The sequence below is a fragment of the Eurypyga helias genome, unplaced genomic scaffold, assembly GCF_000690775.1.
Source record: "Eurypyga helias isolate BGI_N326 unplaced genomic scaffold, ASM69077v1 scaffold39526, whole genome shotgun sequence".
NCBI classification, from domain to species: Eukaryota; Metazoa; Chordata; class Aves; order Eurypygiformes; family Eurypygidae; genus Eurypyga; species Eurypyga helias.
In genome coordinates this window covers 21,605-45,505 of record NW_010256708.1, presented here as the reverse complement: position 1 = coordinate 45,505, position 23,901 = coordinate 21,605, and the positions used below count along the sequence as shown (strand labels likewise).

Here is a 23,901-nt window from a genome sequence, read left to right as displayed (position 1 = left end):
GGGATTTTAAAGAAAAGTCCAGTATTCTAAGCAGTTCAGCACTGATATTTTTTCTTCTGTCAATACAGAGCCAGGCTTCACGACATGCACAGGGAGCCTCTGTCAGGACCTATCGTGACGTGTGCTCAAGATCCTGCAGTGGCCCACGTCCTTCTCTCTCCCCCTACCTCCACTTCCTTCCTCACTGGGAGAAGAAAGTGATTTTTTGCCTTAGCAGTTTATAAATGTCACTTTCCTCTTGTTTGGGCTTGGCTGAGAAGACCTTTTTCTCCATAAATGTCATCAAGCTGTACCCTGATGTTCAGCCTTGACACCACAAACTAAGTCCCTGATTTCTAAAATCCAGCAGAGGATTAAGTCTCTAGTTTATATTTTTCCACACTGCTGTTGCACTGCCCCCCTGGGATTTTTCTAAGGACTTTTTAAAGCTGCTTCCCCATCCCAGTCATATCTGTCAGCCTTTCCATGTTACAAACAACCCCTGGGTCCAGCATTACTGAAAGCAGCTTTAGAACGCAAGGAGAAACAAATGTCGTAGCCAGAGAAAGGAGGGAAGTACTGCTTACCCATGGTGGAAACTGCAATGAAAGTGGGGACACTGGGGCTGTCGTGGCTGAAGGTGGTCACACTGCAGTTGTAGGAAGTGGCAGGGGTGAGGCTGGAAATAGTCACCACATGTGAAGAGACAGTGACAGGTTCCTGCAGACATGGAGAAAAACACACAGAAGTTTGTCTCTCTCGTAAATGCAAGAGCACAAATCAGCGCTCCCCTCTCTATCTGTATATTTGATCAGGTAAAGTCAAATCTGGTGAAAGAAACCAGCACTTCAAAACCCAGGGAAGGTAACCAGGGCCTGTCCTTGAAAATAGGCAGGTAGTGTGGCAGAAGGGAGAGGAACAGGGGGGAAAACCTCATTTTTTTTGCCCAAAGCACCCCATGGAGCCCCAGGCCCCCCTTGGGGAGGGCAGAGGGTGCCTCGTGGTGGGATGGTCAGGTATGGTAGGGGAAGGCGCTGTGACTCCCTGGACATCCCGAGGTGGGCAGAGCTCATGAGCTCTGGTTGTTAAGCCCTTCAGGTAGGAGGAAAATAAAGTAATTTTTATTCAAAGTGTGGACAAGGTAGTCACAATCTCTGCAACTTCGTAAGAATATGTGTCATCTCTGCCACTGAGGCAGTTCCTCTGGACATGAAAAGCCATGAGCCTTTCACACGGCCAAGGTGAAAAACAAAGCTGGAGCAAAACCTTTGGGTAATAACCACGATCAGTTATCCCACACCTCAGCTTTCCTAGGTAGTAGAAACTCTCTACATATCATTCATCAAATGTTTTAATTACTGCATCCCTGGTAAACACGTCTGTGTTTCACAAATGCTGATATGGCAAAAGAAAACAAATACACCACATGCACTGATATATAGCTCCTTATGGTCTTCAGAAAGAAGCTTTTCTGTTCTCTCCAGCAGAACCAAGGGTGTGTTGCAGATGTGAAAATAGGGACACTGAACCAGTGGTTTAGAAAGGTAACAAGGAGAAGTGTTATGAATGAACTGACTGCAGATGGGAAGTGCAAGATGCTGTAACAAGTCCAGATCGCTGGGTTTTTGCAGTGGGCTGTTGTCATTCATGGGCTCCTTCTAGAGTAGCAAGGGTTCCTGTTGCAGTGCAATTCTGGGGTATGTTACACAGATGAAATCACAAGTACGCGAGTGTGAGGGAGGGGACTTTTATTCCCTGAGCTGAAAGGAGGGGCCATGCTTGGCAATTGGACTTGGTTGGATGTTTTTCATTTTCTTCCCTGGGAAATTTAAATTAATCAAGCAAAACCCACGATGTTCAAACCTGGAAAGCTGTTGCTTTTCATTTTGCTGATTTATAAGTGGAGGAAAGGGATAAAAATGTTCATATAATTAGCATGAAGAATCAGAATTAAAGAATTTTCACCAATCTCATGAGAAAGTATCCCTTTTTACAGTTCAAAAAGGAGCCTCTCCCCTTTTTCATAGAGACAGAACAGAGTGATGAATCTAATGAGAAGTGAGCTGACAATCTCTGTGCACTCCCCAGTGCCAGATATTCGTGTCAACAAATGAGACTCCCTCTGAAGTTCCTGCAAAATGGAGCATCCTTTCCCTGATGCTCTTAAAACAGATCTGCTCTGAACTCAAGCTGCAACTCCTGTGGTACCTTCCTTGCCTGATCACATAATTATTTTGAATATCTGCTAAGTGGATAATGACTTCACGATCTTTAGCTATTCACTGTGAAAAAGGAGGAATCTTGATAAGGAATCCAAACTACTCCAAAGATTAAAACACATTTAATTTTTTTTTTCTTTAGTCAGTGCCTTTCTCAAAAAAGGAATACTAAATAATTCAGACTGGTCTACCATAGAACTAAGGAGTGTATATGTCTCTCGAGATAATCAGTGGTCTGAGTGGGTTATTTTTTACTTTTTTCTGAATGATTCCCCATTATGCGTGACACTCCTTCAGGACAGAATGATGTCTCAGCATGTAATCACAGTGATTCACTATACCATCAGCTAAACTGCAAAGTAAGTCTCACATGTTGTGCAGCATTGAGTGTCAAGGAATTAAAATTACGACAGTTCTATTCTTCACTGAACAATGTTGTCAGTCTAAACACTGAGATATTCAGGTGGCCTCTGAGCACAGGTACCTAACTGAACAGAGAAAAGGAGGTTCATTTGTGACGCTGAGAAGGTGAGTCTCGAAGGAGATGCCCCATGAGGAGAAGCCGTATTTGCAGCACAAAGGTACTCTGAACAGCAGTGAAGGTCCCACTAAGCTTCAATTAACAGTTCTCAAAACCAGGAATAAAGTAAGCCAGACATAATTAAATGCTGCATAAAAGATCATAAGCCATCTAAATGTGTCTATTTTCCCCAATCCTTATCAAGGTACCTGACCATTTTTCCCTTCCTGCTCACTGACATTCCCTTAGTTTCGTGGTCTTTTAGGTTTTGCACAGTATATAGGAGCGATTTTCACACCTAGCCAAAGACTGACACTCCATTGGATGCACATACAGCATCTGTCCAACTAGTTATAATCTCATTAATAAGACATATCCAAATTTTAATATTGCAAAATAACTAAATGTTTTAGTATTTGAAATGCTTTAGCAGTTCAGCTTTTAAAGGTTTAATTCTGAAGCACCTTACCACATTTGGTTTAATGATGTAACCTGTGTTCTGACCATAAAATGCCAGTGGGCTTTACAGACAAAAGCTAAGCAGCAGACAGCAAACCAAAAAGACGCAAGGCCCAGTCTCAGTATCAGAGATGAAGAGCAGAAACCAAAGAAGAGACGCTTACATACCTGGACTTTGGTTTCCTGAGCAGACCCAGCCTGCTGGCAGTACACTTCGAAGAAATCAGCCACTCCTTCTTCCACCCACAGCAGAGTCACAGAGGTCTGAGTCTTGTTCACAGCAAATAGTGATTTTGGAGGGGCTGGTTCTGGTCGAGAGAAAGTGCCTTTTTATTAAGCTTATCTTTAAGTTTCCATACAACTGAAAAGAGGAAGCCTCAAACAAAATCAAAAGCCATGCCTGATGCCCTTCTATCTTTCATTTCCTTCAGATAGTCTGCCAGCGTAAAGCCCTGCCTCTCATGATGACAAACTACCACTATAAAATGGGAAGATGATGAAATGTCTTGGTTTTTCTTCTCCATTTAAAATGTTCTCTATCTAGACAGTTGGATATTCACTTCACTTCCCTTTTCAGCAGAGCCCTTGTTTGAGGATGATCAGGGTATTCTATTAATAGCGTGATGTTAACAGAAGCTCTTTTGGGAGAAGATGGTTGTCCACCTGTTAGCAACACTTTTGGCCTGAGAAAGCTTTGTTTCACAAGGCCTGTCCCTGGAGATAAGAAAGAGGCAGCTTCCCACAAGCGAACGCCGTCTGGGTTCATTTAATTGTGGCAGAGGAAATATTTAGTCAATTAGCAGTTTTTTAAAAAACTTGTAGGTTTGTGGTTTTTTTTTTTTTTTCTTTTCTGGGTTAGCATTTAAGATCCATTGGGTCTGTATTCATTTCAGTTAGCTGCCAGAGTTTTCTCTCCTCACTGAACACAGAGGTCCAGAATTCGGGAGTTTTCAATTTATTGCTTTGATATTTGTTGCTGTTGTGCTGGATTAACCGGCATGTACACGGTTCTGGTGTTTCTACGTGGCGAGGAGGAGACAACCCTGTGGTAGGAGGACTACTGGGAGTCTCCTGGGAGACAAGGCATCAGAACTCTGTACTCTGAAACACGGACGAGGGTCTACACGCAGCACACCCAGCCCCACGTGGGGTAGCCTTGGCTGTCCCCAGCCCCTGTAGGGCCATCTCCCGGCCTGCGGATTCCTGAGGCTGGGTGGGCAATGGCCTGTCAGAGGACACGCTGACCTCCAGTGCAGGCCACCCCTCACTGCAACCATGCGTAACCCAATCTCAAGCATGGAAAGCATGGGAGAACAAGAGGGGAAACTTTGAGGAGCAGGGAGAGGAGCAAGCAGCCTAGGTACGGCATTAGGATGAGATATAATATTTTTCACAAGACTTAGATCCTGATTGTCATCCTGAAGACTTCACACAAGACTGCAACCATGCGTAACCCAATCTCGAGCATGGAAAGCACGGGAGAACAAGAGGGAAAACTTTGAGGAGCAGGGAGAGAAGCAAGCAGCCTAGGTACTGCAATAGGATGGGATATAATGTTTTTCACACGGCTCAGATCCTGATTTTCATCCTGAAGACTTCACACAACAGGTATTTTCAACTCCTAGCTTTCAATACCTCAGGCATCCTGGACTCCTTTGGTTTGTCTTCGGAACTTGCAAAGTTTCAGCTGTCCCTGTCCAAGCTGTTCTCCAGAGTTTTCAGATTGTCTAATCTATGGATGTTTACTGAAAGTTCTCTTTCTCAAACAACGAATGACCTGATTCCAGGATCCCGACATAGTACATACAATGTGCTATGTACAACAACATTTTGCTCTTATTTTTTTCCCTTGACAAATAATTTGTTATTCTCCTTCTCTGAAATGTTGTCACAGGAGCCTGGACGTGATGTGTAAGATCCGCCACAGCAAACTTGGCACAAAGGACTTGCTGAAGTCGTTATAGACATTTTGGAGACATATCTGATCCTCAAACAATCAGATCAGTGTTCTAGGGTTGGAGGCTGCCAAGATTATATTGGCATTGGGGAGAGCGCTGAGGAGAGCAGGGTAGGGACTGAGGCACGTTCACACGGCTTCTTCTATGTTGCAGGAATTGCAGTGTACATGTTGCCCCAGAACTACATAGGAAAGCGTCCCTCTCCCTTAATTACACCCATGTATCTGCTCTGGGATTCAGAAACGCATTCCATCTCTCACTTCAGGTAAAACAAATGGCCTCAATTAAAATATGAGGTTTATGTTTGGGCACCATCCCAAGCAAATCCTCCTTTTGCCTCTAGCAAATGGCTTGATTTTTCTGCAAATGGAAAGTTGCCAGAATGAAGCAAACATCATGGAGGGAAGAACATTTGTGAATGCTTAAGTGACTGCCAAGTGCTGAGTCGTCTATCACTTAGAGTCAGTTCCCACTACTGCTAATTACAACTCCCATTGCTCCCTCAGAAACAGAGAGAAGAAAAACCTCTGGTAAAATATCCTTACTATTGTCTATTCAAAGAGCATAAAGAAAAATAAAACCAAAACCAACATAACAAACAAAACAACCAAAAGCCTAGAAATTATTTATCAAAAAGGAATTCACTCCACCTTCTCTTTGTTGTCAATGAGAGGGCAAGGGCAAAATAACCGTATCAGTTCATTAAGAGCCTGCCTGTCCATAAGCAAAGTACAGGAAGATACATCATGAATAATACACGGCACTAATGGACCTGTCTGAAAGATAAAGCTAGCTGATATTTTGAAATACTCCCTAAAATACTTGGATAATGGTAGCTGGGGGATATACTCACCCTCATACATCCACCCACTCAGTCCTGGGATGAACACACACACCTACCTGTGCACAGATACAAGGCATGGGGAAAATAGTGGACAGGGCTAGCATAGGGAGGGAAAATCCGTGGAATTTGCCTAAATCTTTCAAACAGTCCCTTTGGCGAAAAGACTTGGAAGAACTTCAGTTGCTTGTGGCTGTACTGCTTGTCCCAGCCTTATTTAAGATATTTGAGTAAGAGCTACTGAGAAAGACAAATAGACAGTGATTGTTTCAGGACCCCCAATTCAATTAGAAATTATGGGTCCTTTGAATTCACTTCTTTCACTGTCACTCACAAACAGTTTATGCATGTAGAGAAGATAATCCAGTTGGAAATTACTAACTCCTCTTTACCCACCTTCAGAGCGGAGTTAATGCCTGCAAAAGCAGTTAAGCACACTTCAAAATTTCACAGCTTTAGGTACCTAGAGCTCAGTAATTCTATGTACATACAAAAGAGAAGTAAAATCTCTTCAGGTACAATAGTGTAGTGTCCAGTCTTCCTCATAGGTAAAGGAAGATTTTGGGCAGAAATTTGTATTTTAAAGTCCTACCTAAATAATTAAGTTCTTAAGGATGTTTTTTGTTTGTTTGTTTCTTTGAATAGATTACACGTATTTCCCTTAGAATGATGCTAGGTTCCACATCCATGAATCTGATAGATTTTTGTAGCGAGTACTGTCATTGATTTGTATTTAAGGGAACAATTTTGGCATTAGAAGACTATGGAGACATCCAGGGAGAAAGGGGAGGAGACAGGAAACCAGACCAGGCGGCAGAGTGCAGACCCAGAAATAGGTTTGTCAAAACCAAGGAACGTTCTGCGTTGTATTGAAAAGCTCAGCTGTGAAGCCTGAGTCACTGCTCCCAAAACCTGCCTGACTTCAAGACCTTAGGGAAGAAAATAAGGAGCAGAGCCTTTTTCCCAGAGAAGCATTAAGCAATTTCTACTCTCCTACTTCCACTTACAGGCAGATTCTGCCACCCTGGCTCCTCTTGAGTAACAGTGTTTTAGGGGAGTCGCTTCACATGCAGAAATGAGACAATCTCCACAGCAAGGTGAGGGGGAAATTACAGCTTTGCAAAAGAAATGCGGTCACAGGTACACGACATTGAAATGAGGAAGATGCTGAATCTGCTGACAGAGTTACTTTTATAGTCAGATGAGAGGAGGAATGAGTTTATAATTTACAAGCAAGCATTTCTTACCCAATTTCACAAGCTGGGGCAGGGAAGTATTGCTGCCTCTTTCAGTACAAGCAGTCACTGAAAGGTTGTAAATGTCCCCCGGGGGCAAGCTCAACACTGCAGTCATCACATTGCGTGTTACCTACAATAATTATAGACACCAACTGTTAAATATGACCCAACCCAGATATCCTTCTTGTAAAAGTAATTCGGTCACTTAATATACCACAAAGAAGGTTTTGTGCAGATGTCTTCTGCGTACTCTAGACTTGTTACATGAACCAGTTCCCACTGACACCAACTGCAGAAAGTTATAATGCTCGGCAGAAAGTCACAACGCAGAGAAAAGACCATCTTAAGCTGTATTTTATGTACGATCAGTGAAAATTTAAGGAAGAAATAAAATCTCCCTCATGCCAATGAGGGTAGTCTTGCATCTAGACTTTTCTAGTTGTGCAAAACGCTAACCAAACCATGGATTTGAGTCCATCGCGAAGTTAGAGGAGTTTAAATCGTATCCGATGTCTCTAAGAAGAGCACATAAGACACATACAGGCAAGCCTTTATATATCCTAAGAACCTGCAAATTAAATCCAGTTGGGCAGGTCTAACACCTACCTGGGAGACCTGTTGACTTGTCAATGGATCTCAAGGCCTGACTTCGGTCATCTGCAAGTTTAAACCAGATATGATCCAAAACCGAGCTGAGCTTCAAAAGACTGTGAATAACATTTTCCTATTATTTTAGGGGTGAGTAAGCTCCCCATTTCTCCAGGGTCAAGGAGAAGGATGCAGAACACAGATACTGCAACAGACTGTTTTCAGAGCACTTGTAGACTATCTACAAAGGGCACATTTAAGAATCTCATGCTGGTTTTCATAGCCATTTAATTTTTGGCTAAAGCTGTCAGTTCCAAGAATGATAGATAGTCCTGAATAAAGAATAACAGGACTCTGCACATTATTTTAGCCAATTCTTTAAAAACTGACCAAATTCCACAAGGTTCTCGGAAGTATTCAAACAGCAGGAAGAAAAAGCCATCATTACTTGATTACTTTGCCCATTTATTTTAATAATTCTACAAGAAAAACAGCCATAATAACAAACAACAATTTTAGGAAATCATATAAAAAGAGTACAAAAAATCATATGATTTTAAAAGGAAATTAATTCTGAAAGTGACTAACAGAGCTTAGGAGAACAGGTACACCCTGTAGCCTGCAAGCATGCACCCGTATTTACAAATATGAGCAGTACCATAAAAGATAGCTATAAACAGGTTGTTGCAGGAATTTCTTAAAGAATTCTTGCTGGGTTCTCTTGGTCTCAAAATGAAATAAACAGAAATTGTCTTAAAGACATCTTTGAAGCTTTACTTGTAGATATCCTCTATTTTTAATTTGTTGTTTAATCTGATATTCAATATTAATTTTAATTTAAATTCATATTAGATTTTAATGTATTTTATATTTATATTTGTTCATTCTAAGAAGTTCTTATTTTTTTGTCAGAAACAGTATCAAAAAAGTCAGATTTTTCTCCTGGAAGAATAACGATCTTACAGGGAACATGACTTTTGGATGGAAGGGAGGGATATCACAGCACAATTTTTAAAATTTCAGTTACTTTTGGTGTGGGAGGAAGTGGAGTTTTCTTCCTTGTTTGAAACAAAGATCCAAATATTGGAAGTTCCTGCTGTTCAGAAATGTTGTGTTTTTGAACAGTTCTACTAATCATGCAATTAGATTCATGCTGCAACAAGCTCCAGATGGGTGCACTCTGGCTGCCCGTAGGAACCCAATAAAAACTGGATCCAAATGAAAGTTACTGGTGAATTTGTGCTTGCACTGAAAATCCACTTCCAATTCAGCATTTGCTGAGTCTTCAGCTGTAGAAGGGAAACTTTTTCCCTGAAAAAGACCAGACACTTTCTCCCTGTCAACGATTTAAACATCAGTAGTGATGCAGAAGACAGTCACAGGCTGTCTGAAGCTACACTGCTGGCCATGTACTTCCCTGCGCTGCAGTGCTCCACCGCTATTTCAAACACTTCTCACTCTATGGCTGGGGGCTGCTCTTTTGTTTCAGGTTAAACAGGTGACTTAGTACCCTGCAGCAGCAAGACTTTAATCCATTGCTGGAAACCCCAAATTTCTTTTTCTAAGTGATTTTCAAATACTCTCAAAGAGTTCAAGAGAATGTGCCAAGAACACATCTTAACATTTGGCAAGTTTTCAAAGAAGTGCATACACTCTGGGTGAAATCCTCATCCCATCAGTTAGTGGAAGTACTATTTAAACAGAAAATGAAAACTACGTAATTTCTAAGGATATCTGTTTGACAACATCAGAAAATGGGAAGTAATAGCACCTGGTCTGAACGAACTAAAATAACCCTCAGCTAGTAGTGTAGTCTGGTTATTATTAAGTAGAAACTGAATGGACTACATTGGTTCACTCAAAAATACTCTTTATATTTTATTGGCTGCAGCTCAGAACTTTAATAAGTTATTTTAAAATTCTCACTAAATTATCAACACTTGTGCTGGATCACCAGAGAACAGTTTTATCCAATGGCTGTTTTGAGAGCTCGAGTCTTTAGAAGCGCGTGTTAACACTGTGAAACAACTTTAACTGATGAGGCTTCTACCACTCCTGATCAACTTGCTTAAGCTTTGTAATACAAAGTTATCACCTCAGCCAAAAAAATACAGAGAAATGAGCTACACCTTCCTCACTCATACTTACGCTCTTCTTGATTTTTTTCTTTCCTTCTGCAACCACCATCCAATGCAGCATCCTAGAATGAGAAAGGTCAGTACCATCTCCTCCATAGGTCCAGGTGACATACAAAAGGTGGTTGTAATATTCTATGGAGGTAATCTCAGGTGCCACTGGTGCTGAAGAAAGAAGGCAAATGTATTACAGACAGGATCTACCATGGTTGAGTACCAAGTCCACTTAATAAACCTCTGCCAAAGGATGCTGTTGGGAGAAAAGTATCATAAAGATAGCAGAAACATATTAACAAAAGCATCTGCACCTGAGTGCCAGCTGAAAGAAGCAAATAATGATTTTGAATAATTCGGATGATCTCTCTTCCTAGGAGAAAAAAGGCCCAAACTTACAGTTATCCAAAGAATGTCTTTGTGCATGAAAAGTTCTGGCCACCCATGTTCCGAGGGTGAAAGTCCCACCACAGCAGAAGGCAGCCTTCGGCTGACAGCCATCTAAGGACCGAGGGTCTATCTATGGCACACAGTAGCTACATTATGAGTTATTAGGGGAAGCAGCTGTTGTCCCTCCTCTTCCTCCACATAACCTGCCACAGCCCGGACGATGGCTTGGCTGGCGCTGGTGCTGCCAGCAAGGCCTTGGCTCCCTGCACAGCCCAAGAGGAAAGCAAGCAACCTCTAGATTAACTCGTCCAAAAATAGGTATTTAAGATGAGTGAGAGCATTACCTCCTGGAGATGCTTGTCTATTAATTGTGGAGATAGTAGAGCTGATCAGTTCACCCTGATTGCCTAATTTGGAGGTGCAGGTCCCCAGTTCGGACTTACGTTAAAACTGAGAGGAGATCCAAAAGTGAAGGTCAGTGGTCAGTAAAGATCATAACCCCCTCTCAAAGGGCTATCAGTGGGATAACCTGGATAAAAGAGGAAAGTGGACAAACTGTGCAGATACTTTAGGAGCGACGTAGGGAAAATGCTATGGACAGCTCAGATTTGTTTGAAGGGGCCACGAGATGTCACTGCTGCTTTCACCGAGGCTTCCTGCCTCTTTGCATTGAGACACTCGTGAGACGACAGATTTACTGAAGTCATCGCTGAGGAAGGCAGCAAACGCAATGCACAGGCAATTAGAAACGTTTAGTAAGAGTATTCTCTCAAATTAATCTTGAAAATGTCCTTTTATGCTTTTGAGAGGAAACAACATTATTGAGTATAAAATCTTAGAAGTAATGCATGTAGTTCATCCCTACACAAGTACTCCTTACAATTTAAGGTCACAACTGGCATTAATCATATACGTTAATAATACTTTCCTTCTATGCCTAAATACTGATGAAATGCTTTCCTTCTTAAAGTTCACCCAGCTCTTCGCTTTAGGTGTCTGGCAGGATATGTGAAATGAGACTATGGGCCAGGGCTTGCATGATCGACTGCCCTAGCACCATGTTCCACTGGGAGCTGGGGGTACAGAGCGGCTGTAGGAAGTTACAGCCTGTTGCTAACCTGGCCCAAAGTGAGAGCTGAAAGCATCCACAGGACTGACAGACAGCAGCTTCACAAGGACAGGAGTGGTGGTCTTAGTCTTTATTTCTTCTCTGATGCTAAAAGTATTCTCATTGTAAAAGAAAATGTTGGTGGTCTATAAGTGCCCTTGCTTATGATTGCTTTAAATCCAGCTGTTTACAGCAGGTGGCATTAAAAACTCATTAGTCACCACAGCAACACTGGCAGCAGCCACAATCTCTCCCTGCTTTAAAACAGCAGCATGCAACTGTTCCTGCGGGAGCCTAAGAGAGCAAAGGCTGTTTCTAGTAAGTCTCTGGGATCCCCCAAGTCTCTCCCATTCTCTTGGGAACATCTGACCAGTTGTCATGGAAGAGAGCTATATATCACCTGGTCTCTCTTAATACCCGTTTCATTCCAGGTACTGCAGTCCAGTAGAGCCCCAGCCTAGCTCTAGGCTGCACAGGAGCAGTAGGATCCTGTGTGAGGGAATTGGTTTGTCTGCCCTGAGCTTGCTGCAAGGTGTGGCCCCAAACTGCCGGATTATCCCTCTGCTTTGTTTTAAAAAAATCAATCTTACATTCCAGGTGCAGAGGTTAGCTTCCTTGTTATACACAGAACAACTGACAGATGGTGTGCTGTCAGTAAGACCACAAAACCTTCCATTCAGTATTTTAAAACTTAGGGGTTCATTATTATTGTTTTTTGTTTTAATCCCTGGCAACCTGTGCAGGGGAGGTAGCGTTGCTCAGAATGATGCAGAGAGGGACCAAGAGCTCTGTAAAACCATCTGTTCCTTCTCCGGAAAGAAAGAGGCTGAGGGTGATAAAGAGCTCTGCGATCCCCTGGTGACTTGAAAGAGTGAAAAGGCAGCACCTACTGGGGACAAACATTTCCAACCTGCAGACGTGAAAAAATTGGCATGCCACTTTGCCATAGGTTAGCCTGACAGAGAGTGCCCTGGACAGAGCTGAAGAGATTTCAAGTGATAAGGCAATCAGGAGTATATTTAGTGCTCACATTCAGTAGTGACCATCTATTTATTGATAAGTGCTTGTAATTTGACCAAATCAGATTTCTTTATTACGGCTCTTCCCTTAAAACGCTGTGATCTGACTCACTGCTTATTCAGCGTTTTCATTAACGCTCTGAAATCAGCAGCACCCCTGGCAAACCCAGCAAGCGACAAGGCAGCTGGCACAAGAGTGGAGGACTTGGACAGGGCTGCGATTTCAATTATTGGCCCCTACGCTGGGCCTGTTCAGACAAAATGTATTTCAAAGTGCCAGGTGCAAAGTTTCTTAGGAAAAAGGCATGCAGACACTTCCCAGATTATAACTTCTGGAAAGCAGCTACTCTAGGAAGGAGTCAGAAGCCACAGAATAGTGGCAAATCAACAGAGACCTCCAGTGTGATACCACAGCAAAAGCAGTCATATAGATGCACAAACAAGAAAGCATTGAATAGAGAGTTGATTTTGCCTCTGTAGGAGTATTCAGCAGGCTGGTATTACACTACCAGTTTTCACATTCTTTGAAAAAAACAGTGAAAGTCAGAGAGGCAGAGTAGGGGAATAAAGGAATGTGAAAAAATGTCTTACAGGTGAGAGCACCTGAAGAGTTCAATGGAAGAAATCTGTCAGTAGAAAAGAGTGAAACCAAATTCTTTATAGGGAGGGGGGAAAAAAGCTTTGTGTCTCTTCAATCAATAAGAGAAATGTGGAACAAGAATTATGGACGGGATATTAAAACTAAAAAAAATTCAGATCAGAAGCAAAGGATAAACCTTTTATAGTAAGAGGAATTAAGTATTGGTACAACTTTTCAGTTGGATATCTTCTGGATATTTTCAAAGACCAAATGACCTTTTTGAAGCGAGGTTTTCCCAATCATAAATGGATGATGTGATCGAAGAGATTTATCCATTTCTGATTTTTGTCCACAATTGCTACTTCAGGATTTGATCCATTTTTCACCTAATAGCATTAAGAGTCTTTACTTTCCCCATGGAGAGATCCAGACTGATCCTGATGATGGCTTATATTTTAGAACAACCTTAATCTCCCTAATTTCTACTGCAGGTTTCTGGAGACAGTAGTGAAGGGTGATGGCCCCCCTGGAATGTTTCCACTCTAAAATGCTGAGCCTGGTACCCACATGATTTGGAAAAGACATTTCTCCCGTCATACAGCAACCAGCCAGCTGGAAAATTGCTTCCTTATGTTGCTACAGAAAAGTTGATTGATGCCAAAGGACAATTAATATCTCTGGAGACACTTCACGGGGCCCTAGTGGGTGCTATGAGTTTCTGATACACTGGAGAAGGACCAGAATTTGTTAGTGAAGCTCGGGATCAGATATCTCAGGACAGAAGGGTTTCTGCTAACTTCAGTGGAGCTAGGAATTAACCCACTAATCATTTTTCCTCTGTAGCTTTGTTAAGCACAGGCACTATATTAATCATTATTGCAAATGGGTCTTATTCAGTTCCTTCCTCAGATACATCCTTTCAGCCTCTCACCAAAAAAAAAAAAAAAAAAGTTTGGGAGTAGACCAATATCTGTTTTGGAGGGAGTGGCGGGGACCTTGTAGGCTGTTTTTCCTTGTAATTTAATGTCTACATCTAGAAAAGAAGAGCAAGTCATACTTTATTTCCCCTCATGGTGCATCTGAATTATTTACTGCTTTCAATCACCTTCTGCAAGGTGAACTAAAGAGCAGTACATAGGAGCAGAATGATTCAATAGGGAAATTTGACTTAACCAGCCTTGATGCTAAGAACACATGGCAAGGGGCTAACAGGATCTCTTGTATGCTGTTCCATCTTTGGCTAAACAATTTGGCACATGGAGGATTCAAACCCAAAGTATCTGACAAGAGACAACAGAGTGTGTTAAATGCAAGGCTTGTCCCAACTGGTAGAGAGTGGTCCATGTGGTTACATCTGTTTACTGCAGCTGAGAACCCGGATTATGAATGACTTGTCACCACCGCAGTTTCCCAAGACCAAGGTACCCAGGGCGGGTACAATGCCTTGTCAACAGGAGCACCCTTCTCTCCTTCCTGTGATCAAGTGAAAAACACCCAGCAGAAAAGGCAAAGCTAGAGGATAAGAATAATGTGCTACCAAACATAACTCCCTGCCCCGGTCTGCCTAAGAGAGAGTAACTCTCCTCCGTGTTAGCTAAGGTGTGCTCACGGTCTGATCTGTGCATTACTGGGAGGGGGGAAAAAGGTGGAGAAAGCATGTGCAAACATTGAAAATGTAAAGAAAAATATTACCAGACCTAAGAATTCAGATTACCTATTTACCTGTTCACCTCTCAATGTGTAAAACATAAAGTATCATAAAAGAGCAGCAGGAACTCTGGTCCTCACTGGAGCCATGCATTCAGCTGATGGAGAGGACTGGAACAGAGTAACCAAACACCATGCTTTCCATTGGAAAAATCTATATACATACATACATATATATATATATATAATCAAGCAGTCCTAAGAGCTGTCTTTAAATAAAGTAACATTAAAAAGAAACACAAAAAACAACTCCCCAGAAATCCCACTTAGCTGTCAAATACCCTGACTTGCAAGTATGGGCAGGAGAAATGCAACATCTAAGTCAGACTCTCTCAGCACTTCTGCTCCTAGGAGCATTTCCACACTATTTTCAGGCAGCTGCTTACCTGTGATGAAGCTGATGGTGGAGCTGTCACAGCAGCTCAGCTCTGGGTCCCCCCAAGTCACCATGGTGACCCGGAAATTGTAATACCAAGCAGGCAGCAGGTTAGCTATTCTCTGTAAAGTGACAGGAGACAAACAGCAACTCAGGAGAAAATTCACCAGCGGCAGGCGTGACTTACAAAACGCGACGAGATTTATAAATCTAGTGCCCACGCACGGGATCACTTTTACTGAGCTCCCACCCCTCGCTCCAGTGGAAAACTCTGTACTTTGGGATTTCAATTTATTCAAAAATCTGTGCAGTGAGAGGCAGCACGGTCACGGTGGCTCTGCTCATTTCCACGTGCATATGGTCCCAGGTCCTACCCTCCGCGGGAACCTCTCATTGATTTCCAGGGCAGCGAGGAAAATTCCTCCAGAGAAATCTTCCACCACAAAATTCTGACCTGATGGAGGCAGAATATCTAACTGGAAAATTTAGGCTTTTCTATTTCGATTACATAGGGTTTGAGGATAAATCAGAAACAATGCTTTTGACTCAGATATTGTCACTGAGAAAGACTTATTTTTTCCAGTTTTCAAAGTGTGTTTCACTTTGTATTATCACTTATTACAAATGAAATATAAATGAAACATCAATGAATTATGAGACATAAATTACATATATACTTCATTTATATCTCATTTGTATTTATAAGATGGAATATATTTTATATTATAACATCGTATGCAATATTTAAGCTGAAATTCAAATACTTCCATTAACAGCACAAAACACTTCAAATATTTAATTTTATGTTTAAATGAAAAGCTTTGTGATGTTTTTAAAATTCAAAATAAAAGCAAATTGGAACTAATGAAAATTTTCAACAAATTAGAAATTGCTGTTTTTACACATCTCAGCTGTTTGCAAGCAGCCTCTTTTTTCCCCCAGATATTGCAAGGCAACGCAATACAGGGTTTGTGGACTATTCTCTTTATGCTTTTTAGAAAATTTGTAGCCAATTGCCACCAAGACCTTGAAGAAGCTTGGACTTCTTCTGACATGCTCCCGCTGTAATACTGAAAATACCAACATTGCTTTGACAGTTTTGAAGTAAGATGGAGAGCACAAAATGAACGAAGCAACTAAACAGAGTGAAAGGGCAAATTTGGTTCCAAAGGTTCTCATCAAGTGGTAACCATTCAGAAAATAAGCTTTGAACTAAGCAGTCAGCTTGATTTTTGATCCCCCTGCCTTCTCACTGGGCTTTACACTGTTGTTCCAGAACACACCACTCAGAGATATCAGTAGATCATAGGGAAATTTCTGGGCCATAGTGGGATTCTGGAGCACCGATGGAGAGCTTATACAAAAGTTCACCCATAACTACCTATATGCTGAAGGCATAGAACAGAAGAAGGGGGGGGCAGTCTTTTTCTAATTCATGAGTACTCTTTAAAATTATTGTTTAGGAAATGCTCACTTTAGCTGATGATATAGCACACTTCAGACTAAAATTCAAACAAAGGAATTCCAACTTGGCTCCCTTTCAGAGGATTTGCAATAGTAAGGGACATCAGTATCTCATTTTCTAATGAACCACATTAACTCTGGAAGATGGCATTACTTCTAGGATGACTCAGATCACTCACGTATCAATCTAATTGTGCTGAGTCATGATTACAATATATTAATTATTCTTTTGATAAGTTATTTTTGCTTTTTAATTTCTCTGGAGATTTATGTGCTAGATTTACAGTCACGTAGCCAATTACAGTTAAGCCGCTGTAGCCAAAATGACTCCACAAACGGCGTTATGCAAATCAATTACCGTAAATCAGCGTGGCCCTCACAAGCAGCAAAAGTTATTGCTATCCTTTTTGCATACTCATAACTTTCTGAACAACTAATTTCAGCTAAAATTTCTTGCTCTCTTGTGCTACAGCAAAGTCTGAATAAAATCTGTTCACGTTCTCTAGGAAATAATGGAAAGGAAGAGGAAAATCTCACTTAATTTCTGCAAAGATGTGTATGCGTATTCTTCTGGAGACCAACCTCCACCTAGTTAAAATCCTGGCTTGAGACTGCGTAGCTTCAGAAACACGAAGGCTATTTTCACAAGAGCATCTCTGCAGCTAAGCCTTCCAGATGGCACACTGCAAGCCCAGCCTGCAAGCCCCAAATCAATATTATCAGTATTAATTATGTAGATAAGGCTTTGGACTACTCTCCCTGAAGAGATGATGGAATTTTTAAAGTCTTGTCTGACAAACTGACCCACAAACTGAAGCTGTCTCTGGACTTGCTGAACACAGCCATTTGTCAACCAAAAAAAGAGGCTCATCTCCTGTCTCATCACTCTGCTTAAAATTTAGCATGGTTCAGCTGGCATTCCCTTACTTTAGAACACAAAATGCCTCTGGCATCCTGGCCATTTTCTCTGCTTTGCCTGGAAAATTGTGCTGGGCTTGAAGTCATATATACATATTCACGGAGGAAAATCTGGGCAAAGAAATGTCAGAAGGTGGCAGGACCACACAGGCACAGGAAAGCAATAGTCAGTAATGGTCACTTTACCACAGAGGCAGTTAAGGAGACGGTTGCTGCTATTTCATAGTAGGTTGTCCACTCAGAGGTCATCGTTGATGGGTTGAAGTAAAACATTTCTACAACATATTTCCTAAACACTCCAAGGAAAGGTCTGTTCCAGCTCAAAACCACAGCAGTAGGTCCCAAAGGGTAAAGCGTCAGATCCTTTATTCCAGTGGGCACTATAAACCAGAAATTGTGTTTAGTAATGTGCGTGTTATCAGTTACACTTTATTTTAAAACAAAACCTTTTCTCAACCAACTTCTACCTACTCCTGGTTTGTTCCTGACTGGAATTAATTCCCAAGAGCTTCCTTGTCACAAGCAGTCAGATACCATTTTTTCAGCATTTGTTCTCCAGTTCATTATTATTACATTCTCAGAAATGACTAGAGGCCATATGGTGTTGTCTGCTTAATTTGAGATAAAGTACAGGACTTGATTTTTCACAGTGTTCCATTCTACTTTGAAAATCAGTATGTTTAGGAGATATTTCAAGTTACTCAAAACCAAAAGCATCAAAAGCCATAACACTTTGGAAGATGAAGGCTAAAAGAAAGAATAGTTTATATGTCTATCCCTTATTCCCTGGGGAACCTAAAGGTGCTGCTATGTATTGCTATTCTTGCCTCACAGACGATGACACTGAGAAAGAGAAGGCAAGTGATTTGAAAAATGTCACATAAGGGTCAACTTCTGCAACCCTTACTTGTCTGGAAAGCAATTATTCTCCCCGACTTAACTGAGGCTACTTAAGTAAGTACTTTGGTAACATTTGCAAGGGCTGCAGAGCCCCAGCTATTGCATTCTGGGTCAGAGCTGAGACCAGCGCCCAGATTACTTCAGCCCATGTGAGCACATGATTGCCTTTCCCTTCATAAATCATTTATCACATCTTTTCTTTGCTTTCTCTAAAGTGTTAATGCTCATCCAGTGAAAGTGAGGCTTAGGATAAACATAGGGAGAGTTGAATACTTTTTAAAGTGTATTTTATCTTGTCTCAGTTTCATTCATCATTAACCGCTGCTGATAATTTCAGTTTGTTTTACTACTATTTTAATATCGGATCCAATATCCTGTTATAAAATGAAAACTCATACAACTTTGTTTTACTCCATAAAAACACTCCATTTATTATAAGAAACCTATGAGAGAATTTATTTAGAAACTGCCATTTTCAGCTCAGTAAGAGCCTTTTATGGTTGTGAGGTCACATGAAAGTGGAGATAATGAAGGAACTTATTTAGTTTGTGAATATATGATTTTTCTTTCTCAAATGAAAATAGAATTTTGCAGATTTCTGAAGTAACTACAGTGAGGAAGAAAATCAAAAGCATTTGTAATAATTGTTCAATGATAGAGATTTTGATAATAAAATATAGATATATTTACTTACTATTTTTACCTTTACTGAAATATACCATACTCTCTTTTCAAATTTTTATGCAGACTCAATTTATGAAAATACAGAAGATTTCCTAGAACAAAAAGGCTCTCACCATGTTCACTAGTCCACATACTTGCTTTCATTTATGGACTCAATTCTTAACAGGTTAACTTTGTTTTTCTCTGTTTCGCTTTCTTCCCTACATCACAGAGAGGAAGCAGAATCAAGAACACTGAGGATCTCTAGCTTTCACCCACCTGCTCTCACACACTTGTCAAAAGGAGAAGCTGGGTGACTCAGGCTAAATATTTCTTTGCAAATGTAACTTTATACACTTAATCTCTTTCTCTTTGCCCTTTCTCTTCTTAATACATTTTGTTAAAGTGGTAACCTTAAAATAAACGGTACTGAAACTACAAGGTACTAAATTTTGTCTTATGTGACTGTTCAGTAGCCTGGCGGAATCCTGAATTACAGGCATGTGGGCAGCAGCTCAACCTGTTGGCCATAAAATCACATTCTTAAAAATATTACTCTCAGGATCAGAGGGTCCTCCTTATCTTCAAATCTCAAAGCAGACAACATCAAGATCCACCCTTGAAAATCAAGGCATACACAACTGAAGTTGGTGATGGTCACGTAGCACCACAGGTGATAAGCCAGCTCTCCGGACTCTCAGCACTGTGGCCTTCAGACCGGGCCACATTACATCCTCCATGAAGCACATTTGCAACCAGCATCTTGACAGCAGTTCCACACATTTCATGAGTCAGTGGGGATGAATCACCTCTAGGAAGTGCCCACATCTCTCCATGCATCACAGACCACCTCTAGCTCAGGCTGGCTACACCGAAGTGAGGTGACTCCCACTCTAAATGACACAGACCATGAGCACTAATAGAGACAAATGTATATTCAAGTGTCCAAGGGTGAAGATGGTTCTTTCCACTGGGCCCTCTGTGTGTGAATCCTGACCATAATTGCTCTCTAGTTAGGCTTGGTAATAAGTTCATGTTTAAATGTGGAATATCTATTTCATAATAATACATAGTAGTATTTTCCCCACCTCAGTAATGGGTTAGACAATGCAAGAAAAATATTCTACATGTTCATTACATTTGAAATAACCAACATGACAATTCTGTACTCCTTCATGGGCTCTAGGGCTTAATGAATAAGCTACAGACATTTAAAGACCAAACAAAACGCATATCAAACTGTAGATGCAGGGGTTACCAATGGAAAATGTAACAGGATCAGAAGGTGGTCCAACCAACGGTCCTTTTCGTAAGTAAACCACAACTTGATACTGGGCACCAGGAACAAGATTTTCAATGAGGCTGCTGCTTGAATTCACCTAATAGGAGGGGAATACATCAGATATGAGGTACTTGGTTAATTAAAATAATCACAGAACCTTTTAGGTTGGAAAACGTCCTTTAACATCATCAACCATTCACCTAACATTGCCAAGACCACCACTAAGCCATGTTCCTTAAGCACCTCATCTACACATCTCTTCAACACCTCCAGGGACGGTGACTCAACCACCTCCCTGGGCAGCCCGTTCCAAAGTTTGACAAGCCTTTCACTGAAGAAGTTTTTCCTAATATTCAACCTAAACCTCCCCTGGCACAACTCCTCTTGTGATGAGGCCATTTCCTCCTGTCCTATCATTGTCACTTGGGAGAAGAGACCAACCCCCACCTCTCTGCACCCTCCTTTCAGGGAGCTGTAGAGAGCAATAAAGTGTCCCCTGAGCCTCCTCTTTTCCAGGCTGAACATGTCCAACTCCCTCAGCTTCTCCTCACAGGACTTGTGCTCCAAAACCTTCCCCAGCTCCACTGCCCTTCTCTGGACACTCTCCAGCGCCTCAGTGTCTGTCTTGTAGTGAGGGGCCCAAAACCAAACACAGGATTCGAGGTTCTGTCTTACCAGTGCCGAGTACAGGGGGACAATCACTTCCCTGCTCCTGCTGACCACACTGTTCCTGATACAGGCCAAGATGCCTTTGGCCTTCTTGACCACCTGGGCACACTGCCGGCTCACCTTCAGCTGGCTGTTGACCAGCATCCCCAGGTCCTGTTCTGCCAGGCAGCTTGTCCCCCAGCCTGTAGCACTGCCTGGGGTTGTTGTGGCCCAAGCGCAGAACCCAGCATTTGGCCTTGTTGAACCACAGTGTCCTCAGCCCATCGATCCAGCCTGTCCAGATCTCTCTGAAGAGCCTCCCGACCCCCAGGCAGAGCAGCACTCCCGTCCAAAGAAGATTGAGACTGTAGATTAACCACTTCATTTACAAAAGGCATGATTGTGGAGACAGTGGTTTCAGCAGCTAAAAGTAGTCAGGACTGACGTGACAAATGATCTTACTCACAGAATCACACTTGCCTTGCTGCGTAAGGTCAGCTGTCACACTGCAGAGCCACTCTTGCCTGCTGTCAAATTTTATTGAAATACTCAGACTACATTATTCATATTCAAGTGATATTATTCAGGCTAGAGTATTTAGATGGCGTGTTTTCAATAAAAGCCCGAGGTCTTTCACTGGCCATCTGATCCACCTGCAGCTATGTGAGCTGAAGGCAGCATTATGGGAAAGCTTTCTTCTGAATGCAAGTGCTAAATGACTGCATGGTGAAATCAGAGAGGAATTACTCTCTTTCACCGTTCCTGTACAGCACTACAAAACCTGACTTAAAGGACCTTATGATTTTTCTTTCAGTTTGAAACATCACTATTAAAATTTCTGCTGCGGCACACCAGGTACCAGCCAGAACCAGAGGCAGAATGCCTGACCAGGTGATTCCTGGTCTGATTCAGTATGAAAAGTCTCATCTTCTGAAGACCCAGCTAACACCAAATGCACAGAGCAGCTTTGAGGAAAGGACTTCACGCCCCCCCTTCTAGAACTGCAGGCTGATATTTCCTACTAATATTTTCTTTGCAATCTTTCCAAAGTCTGTATCACAGCCACCATTGCACCACTGTTTTAATGCGATGCACGTGGCTATGTCAGTGCCAGCACAGATTTAGTGAGGAAGGGAATTCGTCTTTAACAGCTGCTTTGGAAAGCTAAATCACTTTTAAATCATGCACAAGGGTAGAAATGGATAGAACTCGGCAATGAATTTTGCCCTTTTCAGCTTGTCAAGGAGAATTCAAACCAACAGACATTAATAATTCCATGTATAATAAGCTGGTAAAATTTGATTAGAGGCGGTACAAAACTTTGTAATAACAAAAAGAAACAAATAACTGTATCTAGATGTACCTACTTGAAATACTCATGCATTTACTTTTACAGAGATCTTTTATTCACAGATTAGCTTTAGGTACCTGAATTTGAGTTTGAAGATGAATCCGGTATTATTTACTTTAATCATATATGTTTATATATATTATCTTTGTTTTATAATCATGTACTGTATTGTTTTACTTTCTGATATAATGACAGAACTTTTAATAAATGAAAGGAAAAATAACTCAAGGAGACTGGCAAGCTGATTCTGAAAAACAACTTTCAAACTGCCATCTAAAGACACTTCCAAAGGTTTAACTTCAGGGGCAATCAATAAAACTCAAAACATTTTGACAAAGGTTCACGTTAAAAGACTTTTTAAAGGATGTATACTCCTGTATTAATTAACATGCAGGGCTAATCACAAAGTTGAAGGAGATGAAGATTTACTGGGGGTGTTAGTGGTCTCCTCCCATTCCCATGGGTGAGCTGAGGGAGCAGAAGGGCAACGCTGCAGTCCATCACACAACTTCAAGGAGCCAGCAGAAGTTGTGACACTGCTCAGAAAACGTCCTTAGCAGCATTTTGGTAACTGAGATGTGGGCTAAAACCTCTTTCTAATTGAAGCCACATGCCACTGATCCATCATAGCCACAGGTTCTGATGCGGGGTTGCACTCACTAAGTGTTTCAAGTAAGAGAAAACTGCCATATTTGGGGTTCAAGGTTCCTGATCACTATAAACAAGTCCCGTAAGGCAGCCCTGAAGAATTATTGTCCATCCAAATCACAGGCAGTCTGGATTATTATTTACTTCCCTGCGCAGACAACTTCTTTTTATGTATGAAAAGCGAAGCTGACTTCTGATCACCTCTAAACTTCCAGGAACTTTAGAGTCAGGTTCTGTATTCATATATAGGAAATCTAAGAAAGAATTTATGCTAGCTTGATAATAATCATGCATGTGAGCATTTTTCTTAATAGAAATAGATTACAGCTAGTGTCTAAATATTATTATCATATGGCACCATTTTACCTACTCCCACCAAAATGTTTCGAAGGGTACAATAAAACTCACAAGCTTGAACAGAGGATTGGCCATAGTAAGTCTAGCAGAAATACAATTTTAACACTCGTCTGGTTTACTGCACACAGTCATTCCTGTATGTCGTGCTCCCCTCTCCACTCTGCATCAGCTGCCCCCCTTGAGATTGCAGAAGGGAGCACCTAGAACTGTGCTCCACAGCCCTGAGCCTGATAGGACCCTTGGACACGACGATCCCAAACAGCACCATGATTAACAATTTTTTCCTGCATTTGAAAAGGCTCCAGCTTTTCCCCTTTACCTCAGTGCAGTAGTGTTTTTCAAGCCTTTGGCTTTCCTTTTGCTTCTGACAGGTCAGGGAGACCACAGACACGATGGTGCCATTGCCGCCTCCCTCTTGCGATGTTGTCCAGGATGTCAGGGCAGTAGTGGAGCTTAGCACAGTCACGGTCACATGCTGAGGCTTTTCCGTGAGCTCCTCTATCCATTCACCTGTGGGGCCTGGGACACACCCCAAAAGCACACGTGAGCAAGCCACCCT

At 41.7% G+C, this 23,901-nt stretch overlaps 1 protein-coding gene across 1 annotated transcript in view; it reads right to left on the bottom strand.

Moving 5' to 3' along the window:
- The window catches only part of PTPRO (protein tyrosine phosphatase, receptor type, O), a gene marked incomplete at its 3' end in the record, with an annotated part of 57,422 nt that overhangs the window by 16,287 nt on the left and 17,234 nt on the right, over window positions 1-23,901 (bottom strand). The window contains exons 6-13 of the mRNA XM_010153758.1: window positions 23,662-23,861; window positions 20,315-20,435; window positions 17,680-17,873; window positions 15,122-15,233; window positions 9,951-10,102; window positions 7,224-7,344; window positions 3,346-3,485; window positions 567-699 (exon numbers count right to left, since the gene is read on the bottom strand). Of these exons, the coding sequence (XP_010152060.1) occupies window positions 567-699; window positions 3,346-3,485; window positions 7,224-7,344; window positions 9,951-10,102; window positions 15,122-15,233; window positions 17,680-17,873; window positions 20,315-20,435; window positions 23,662-23,861 (1,173 nt within the window). The remainder of the gene's footprint in view (window positions 1-566; window positions 700-3,345; window positions 3,486-7,223; window positions 7,345-9,950; window positions 10,103-15,121; window positions 15,234-17,679; window positions 17,874-20,314; window positions 20,436-23,661; window positions 23,862-23,901) is intronic.